Below are 7,939 nucleotides of genomic sequence, written 5' to 3'. Positions count from 1 at the left end.
AAGACCTATTTATTATGCTGTGGTCTAGAGGGAATTTGCTTCTGGGATTTGATTTCAACTAAGATATACTAACTAATGAAGGAAAATAAGTTTCAGAATCAAAGTTGCTCCCCTTCATCACCACTAGCCTCAGTAATGTGTATAAACTCTCTCTAGGGTGTTTGACCTTGAACTAGGGTTCCCTCTCCCTAGAGCTCTCTTTCTTTTTCAGTATTTCTTGTCTTCTCACTCTCCCCCTCCATTCTATTTATTTCCCTCTTTTCATTTCCATCACATTCAATGATTTCCTTGCTATCTTTTTGTTCATTTTTTTCTTCTTTTTGACTCTAGACTCTTTGTCTCTTTGTTCCCTTTCTAGTCTAAGATCAAAAAATTAACATCACGCTTATGGATCAGTCTTGCCTTAATGGAACCCTCTTTTCCAGGAACTCTCGATAGCAACTTTTGCCTCCTTCTGATTTGATGGTCTTTTAGTTTTTTTATCCACAATTGGGCAGTCTTCTTCTTTCTTCAGCATCTCTCTGGCAACATGACAGTGACTCATATTCAAAGAGAGTGCCATGATTTTCTTGAACTCGTTCCACTGTGTTTAACCCTGTAGTTCATATATTTTCTTAGAGAAAGAATGTGTGCAGCTCTAAATTAAGTTGGCTGGGTTAGGTTCTTGCAATTATGGTCCCCAATGTATTTATACCCCCTCGTATACCTGCTTCTTTGCATTGTGATTTTGTTGCTTCTTGCACAAGAAACGGAGTCTATTTCACCACTCCATGAACAGTAACTTGTCTTGGCCAATTCAAAGAATGCAAAAATAATGCAGACTGATTTGAAAATGCTTGCACATTGACGCTAGCCCTCTTGCTGTCAGGAGCCTTCTGTCACCAGGTGAGCAAGCCCAGGCTGGTGGGCTGCAGCATGAGGACCCTGTGAAGAGAGCAGACAAGCCAGCTTAGCTAAGTTCCCAGACAAAATGAAACCACAGAATTGTGATGTGAGTTCTTGGGGATGTTTGCGTGTCCTTTCACTCTTCTTTTCTTTAAATGGATATTTGGGGAAAGTTAAAAGTTTAAAAAATAACTTCAAAAATATTGTTTGATATAATTTCGCTATGAAGTTACAATTTTAATTTCTTGGTGATAGATTTCACTTTTGTATTTCCTTCTGGTGTTTTCACTAGAGTAACCGGTAGGGTATGTTTGCATATAAACCCATTTTTGTCTTGTAATAGCACATAAACCTATAACAATGGTGGTTGTAATTCACAATTGGAGTGGATCACTAGGAAGCACAGTCCAATAGTGTCTAAGTGTCTAATCCTTATAAAACTTGAGGAACAGTGTCAAATGCATGCTGGATGTTCCATTCTTGTTTATTGAATAGAACAAGAATGTCAAACTGTTCTTCAATTAGAAAGGGGACTATTATTTCCAATCCTGAGATCCTCTTCTGTGAAACTACAAGGTATGGCATTTACTTCTTCATATCTTTTTCATAACCAAGATAACCTAGTTTTGCTATGCACAGATTTTTAAACACTCATTTAAGGAATAATTGCAAGAGGATAGAACTCGGAGTGGAAATGAAAAGGAAACAGGGCAGAAGAAAAAGTCAGAAGCTTTTACAGTACAGTCTCTGTCTCAGCTATGAGAAGCAGAAGCGAAATCAATTTAGCTTTAAAAATATACTCAGGAATAGATTGGATAAAAAGAAGCATGTCAATGCATCTTCTATCTTTTCATGTGCCTGTGATATGGAGTCAAGGCTGTGTTTAACTTCTGTATTTGGAAGAGAGGTTGAGAAACACCTACTTAGCCTTGGCAGTATGACTGAGTTAAATAAACATTTCCCAGACTGTTCATATCTCAAGCTTCCAAGCTAACTGCAATGTGAGACCTTAAAGGCGTGTTTCAACAACTCCTAATTATAAAGCATTGAATGGAAGACCAAGAACAACAACAACAAAAGAAAGTATCAATCAAATGTATTCTTTCAATATGTGCATTAACAAAATGAATTACAAGAATATCATATACGCTTTAAAGATGAAAGCTCTTGAAATATTTCTGTCACATAGAATGGAGGATATTAAACTGAAACCTTCAGACCAAATCTGGTCTGCCCCCTGTTTTGTAAAATAAAGTTTTAGTGGAACACATAGATACCCATTCACTTTCCTGTTGCCCATGGGTGCTTTGGGGGTTATCACAGCAGAGCTGAATAGTTCTGACACAGACCAAATGGCATGCAAAGCCAAAGTATTTATTATCTGTCCTTTTACAGAAAAGGTTTTTTTGCTGGGCTCCATGGTGCACGCCTGTCATCTCAGCAGCTCTGGAGGCTGAGACAAGAGGATTGCGAGTTTGAAGCCAGCCTCAGCAAAAGTGAAGCACTTAGATACTCAGTGAGACCCTGTCAAAAATAAAATACAAAACAGGGCTGGGAATGTAGCTCAGTGGTCAAGTGACCCTGAGTTCATCCCTGGTACCTTTCGCCCCAAGAAAAGAAAAGCTTTTTCCAATGCCTGGTACAGAAAAGGTAAATGATAATTGTATTTACAAATATGTATGACCACCAGAATATCACTGATATTCTTGTTATTTGCTGCTTTTGTTGATCTATTTTAATGACTTTATAGCAATTTTTTCCACATGAGTACAAACTTCAAATATATCTGGCTAGGACAAGAGCTCCAGAAATCCACTTCCCTGGGGACTAGAAAACATCTTTGTAGGATTCAACAAGAGAGAAGACAGAGTCAGAACAATGGTCCGTCCAGTAAGAAAGTATTGGCTGCCATCAAGGGGCATTCTGAGTACAGGTCAGTCTCAGTTATGTGAATTTATTTTCTTATTGCAACTTCATCAAATTCACCTTTTTGTTCTCATTAAGTCCAAGGGAAAAAAAATTTCCCAGGCATTTTACTGTGTTAGTCAGACTTCTATCACTGTGACAAGTCAACTTGAGTACCAGAGAGAGTTATGCTAAGTTAGCCAATCCCCCCCAAAACAACTGCTGAATGTCTTCTCTGATATAAGGGGGGTGACTCAAAATGAGGTTGGGAGGGAGAGCATGGGAGGAAGATTACCTCTAGATAGGGAATAGGGGTGGGAGGGAAAGGGAGGGAGAAGGAGACCCTCATCACTAAACAAAATACATGTATGAAGATGTGAATTTGGTGTCAACATACCTTATATATAATCAGAGATATGATAAATTATGGTATAATGGTGTATTAAGAATTGTGATGCAAAATAAATAAATAAATCATTAAAAAAATAAAGGAAGGAAGATTTCAGAGTCTTCAATCTGTATGACTGGCCCAGTTCCACTGTTGTGGGGGCCTGTAGTGATGTAGAACTTCATGGTGGGGAGCCTGTAGTGGAGAAAGGATGCTCACTACATGGTGGCCCAGAAGCAGAGAGGGAGAGAGGAAGAGTCCAGGGACAAAATAGACCCTTCAAAAATATATCATCATGACTCACCTCTTCAACTAAGCCACATCTCCTAAAGTTTCATTGCCTCTCAACAGATCCACCACCTAGAAATGAAGCTTTTAAGACATGAGCCTTTGGGGGGATGTCGCGACCCCTTGCCCGCAAGGAAGATGCAACTCAGGAATCTTCTTTCAGCATTTTATTCAGGCCCTTGATATTTCTTCTACTAATCCCTCGGATGCCCCTCCCAGCCTTAATATAGCATCTCAAGCCCCAATGCGAAGCTGCCACGTGGAACTTTTTCATAGGGTGCTGAAAAACCATGCGCCAACTCTCCCAAATAAGGAGTTGTTTGTCACATACCACAGTGGAGCCAGCGCCATCTTGTAATGGCGACCATAATCTGCATAAGCGGCAGAGGCGGCTCACCACGGTTCCCCCTTTCTGTTTTCTTAAAACAATGCAGGCGAGAGTAGAGGTCTTATCCCACTGTGCAGAATGGCTGCATAGTATGGCTCAGTCCTAAGGAGGGCCCTTCCCCAGATCTGACTCCATATCAGCCGATGCCTTTTTTCATGGGGCGGGGCGTGGACATGTCAAACCCGCATGCAATAGGACATGCTCTCCTTGAGGTCCCAGTCCACTGCGGGATCACTCAAGTGCAGTGCCTTGCCTCACATCCTGTATCGTAACGATGGTGAACAAAAGGGGGTAGCTGGGACTACCTCTGTAGGACAATCACAATTAAGTTGGCGACACCCTGAGAGAAAGGCACGGGCTTTAAAGCCATAGCTAAAGACCAGTGTGGAAACCCTTCTGCATGCAATGGCAACAAGACCTGCAGAGTGCAAGGGCTTTCCAGCACTAGAAGAAAGACAAAAGAAGGACATGTCGAACCCAGTGCAATGTTAGAATAACTTGGGGTGCAACGACCATGTCAAAGGCACTAGTGTGGAAACCCATTTGCGTGCAATGGTAGCAAGACCGGCAGAGTGCAAGGGCTTTCCAACCCTAAGAGAATAACGAGGAAAGACATGTCAATCCCAGTGCAATGTTACAATAACTTGGGGTGCAATGACCATGTCAAAGATTTACTGTTTAAGATGCGCAAGCCAGACTTGAGGTGAGTTGCCATTTTCTAAAGCTGCAAGAGCTTGCACGATCATAGCCTTATCTTGAGCACTGCGGGCCTTGAGGCGACAGAGAAACCACAAACAGAGGAACATACCGAAGCAACACATTGCACCAAAAATGCCTACTCCCACCCACTCTTTAAAAAAAGGAAAAGGCAGAAGATATCCAATCGGTGAATTGACCCAAAGTCACGGGATCAACACGGGTACTATTCAAGACAGCTATCTGAGTTAGTTGAGACTGGATCAGCTCTTCCGCTGTCATGGACCAATTTCCGGCCAAATATTCGCCAATGATGCGGGAAGCATTCCTGGAATCATTAAATCTGACAGAGGTTATACACAAATGCACACGTTGGTCAACGCAACCCAAAAGTACCAGGTCAGACAATTCTTCTATCTGAGCTTGAAGTAGATCTATTCTTTGGTTAGCAGCTAAAATCCCTGACAAAAGATGTTGGTTAACTTTATTTTGAGATTCGAGTATGGTGGAAGTTTGTTGAATAACATTATTAATAGTGGCAGCAGTTTGTACATGACTGGCCATGGCTACTCCAGCTGTAACTGCTGCAGCAGCAGACACTGCTACGGCTGTCACTATAGCTGCTGTGATTTTGAGCAGCCTGTTGTACTGCACCCTCTAACATGAATGCTCTCCAATCTAGATATTTTCCCTGGGAGACACAGGCTCGGACTAAGCCAGCCCAATCTGAGAAGGTCATGCAGAATCTAGTCAGTCCTTTCACCTGAGTACGGACGAATTCTGCCAAGGTTTTAATTATTTTAAAATCTAAAGGCTCATGATATCTTCCCCTATTATTGTCCTGAAAAACTGGGTATGCTAGTCCCATGTCTGTATTAACTGTTCTCCACACTTGGGTATGGAAAGTCCTCCCAGAGCTTTGGATTCCTCCCACGTACGGGGGCAGAGCAATGGTTGGATCTATGGGTGGAACATCAGGTATAGAGCCCTCCTCTAGGTTCTCAACTTCCTCCCCAGAACTGGATTTATTACTCTTCTCACAGCAGGCTTTTACATCTGTTGTTTCCCGTTTTTTCTTTTTTATCTTAGTCTTACGTAATTGTTGTAATAACTTGTCCAATTCCTCAGAACTGTCCGAGCTACTTGTGTCTTTGGGAGTTTTTAACTCAGTCAAGTCCGGATAGAGCCTTCTCCTCTGTTTAACTTCGGACTCCCTTGTCTGTTCACCACTCTTACTCCTAATACTTTCTGCTACCTCGCTATGTGACCCCTCCAATTTTTCTTCATGCAATTGCTCAAGAACGGCCTGACCCTCACTCACAGCTTTCTGGCATTTACCATCCATTATACACCCCCTCACTAATTTCCAAAGCGGAATGGTACTGCCCTTTAAAGTTCCTTGTTTGTAAGCGAAATCCAGATCTTTCCCTAATTTGTCCCAACTGGGAATCGTGAGACTCCCTGAAAAAGCAAACCAAGGAGCTACAGAGTCAGTCTCTTCTAAAAACCTCTGTAATGTGCTCCGCTTCACTTTAAGTCCCTTAGAACGCAGTAACTGGTCCAAGGCCAGCAAAATTGGGCTTGAGGAAGTAGCGCCCATACTGTTCCAAGCAGTATAAAGAAAGTGAAAGTACAAAACTCCGCTCTCTCCTTATTTACAGAGGAGCGTCTTATTTTATTTTTTTTCCCGCTCTCTCTTTAATTACCGAGGAGCGCCCCGCTTTGATCGCGGATCCCACTTACCTGGGACTAACCGGTGCACCACCCCTGACTCCTGAAAGTTCTGGTTCCCGGGTCTCGGCACCACTTGTGGCGACCCCTTGCCCGCAAGGAAGACGCAACTCAGGAATCTTCTTTCAGCAGTTTATTTGATATTTCTTGATATTTCTTCTACTAATCCCTCGGATGCCCCTCCCAGCCTTAATATAGCATCTCAAGCCCCAATGCGAAGCTGCCACGTGGAACTTTTTCATAGGGTGCTGAAAAACCATGCACCAACTCTCCCAAATAAGGAGTTGTTTGTCACATACCACAGTGGAGCCAGCGCCATCTTGTAATGGCGACCATAATCTGCATAAGCGGCAGAGGCGGCTCACCACAGGGGGACATTCCAGATCTAAACTGTAACAGTCTTTTTGAGAAATCAGTCATATGCAGTGCTGCTGTGGAGTCCTTTTGAAGAGAAACAAACACAAATGAAAAGGAAAGGTACATCTCTCCCCATGGTGCCACATAACAAATATGTAGTTTTGACCATGTGTTGACTCTGGTGAGGTTTTGGTGTCAAGGGATGTGGTAACCAAGGTGATGGACTGCAGTAGAGATAGAAGTCCTTATTTAATGAGGTTTGGTTGAACAGATAGATTGAACAAAAGCACCTTGGATCTTGGTGGAGACTATAGTATAAATGCAGAGGGGATGTTGGAAAATCCCCTGAGACTGAGGAACCTGGAAGAACTGGATAACCTTTGGAGTATGTCACTCAGCAATGAATCCTCAGCCAAATTCCTGAGTTTTCCAAAAGACCATACTGAACTGGAAGAAATGAATATTTTTTTAAATCAAAATTATTTTTGCTTTTGTTTAAAACTAGCTGAAGGAATCAGAGAAATTTTTCTTGGACCAGCAGGAATATAACAAAGAAAAAAATGTACTTTTACTTATCTATTTCTTCTACCTTCCATTCACACATTTGTTCTTTGATAAAAATCTGATGGCATCCTGGGACATACTTTTCTCTGCAAGTTTAGTGAGAGCCAGCGCAAGCACAAATTCACCCTACTCGCAGAAGAAGCTTCAAAACAGCTATTGTAAAGAGAGACCAGCTGCTAAGAAAATATAGCCTCTTCCCAAATCCTGCCTCCAGAGAGAGAGAGAGAGAGAGAGAGAGAGAGAGAGAGAGAGAGAGAGAGAGAGAGAGAGACTTATTTTTCTCCTAACTTTGACTATGTCATTTAATCTTTTAAATTCTGTCCTAAAAATGTACTATTTATAGAGAGATTCTTCCAGGAAAGGGGTCCCATGCCTTTTAATTTCACAAAGTATTTATTCTATAACAGATGTAATGTGTTTTCCGGAGAAATGGTTCATATATGAGTAATACTTCATCTATAGACTATTGTAAAATTGCTTCAAATTCATCACAGAAGTAAAATAAAGGATATGGATGTTAGATAGCCTATTCTAGTGAAAAAACAATTTTCTATCCAAATATATTAGAGAGAGGTAAGTTAAAAAAATTAAATGGTTTGTTTACTTCTAACCTTCTCAGGTTCTCAAATAAACTAATATATGAAATACAGTTCCAATTCCAGTTTATAATTTGAAGTTGTATTCAAATGTATCTGAACAATGAGACCCTTTTGTATACTATAATATTATACAAGACA

At 41.3% G+C, this 7,939-nt stretch overlaps 1 protein-coding gene across 1 annotated transcript; it reads right to left on the bottom strand.

The window, feature by feature from the left end:
• Positions 1-317: 317 nt before the first annotated feature.
• Positions 318-6,432, bottom strand: LOC144375304 (uncharacterized). Its single transcript, XM_078039626.1, has 2 exons — positions 3,483-6,432; positions 318-924 (listed from the first exon to the last, which is right to left on the bottom strand). Exon 1 carries the CDS (start codon positions 6,148-6,150, stop codon positions 5,080-5,082), a length of 1,071 nt encoding a protein of 356 aa, XP_077895752.1. The 5' UTR covers positions 6,151-6,432; the 3' UTR covers positions 318-924; positions 3,483-5,079.
• Between the last annotated feature and the right edge of the window lie 1,507 nt (positions 6,433-7,939).

The sequence above is a fragment of the Ictidomys tridecemlineatus genome, chromosome 2, assembly GCF_052094955.1.
Source record: "Ictidomys tridecemlineatus isolate mIctTri1 chromosome 2, mIctTri1.hap1, whole genome shotgun sequence".
In the NCBI taxonomy this organism is placed as follows: Eukaryota; Metazoa; Chordata; class Mammalia; order Rodentia; family Sciuridae; genus Ictidomys; species Ictidomys tridecemlineatus.
This window is presented reverse-complemented; position numbering and strand designations above follow the sequence as displayed.

Coding starts and splice junctions, on each gene's coding strand:
- LOC144375304 (XM_078039626.1), bottom strand. CDS start 6,150: ATGGGCGCTACTTCCTCAAGCCCAATTTTGCTGGCCTTGGACCAGTTA.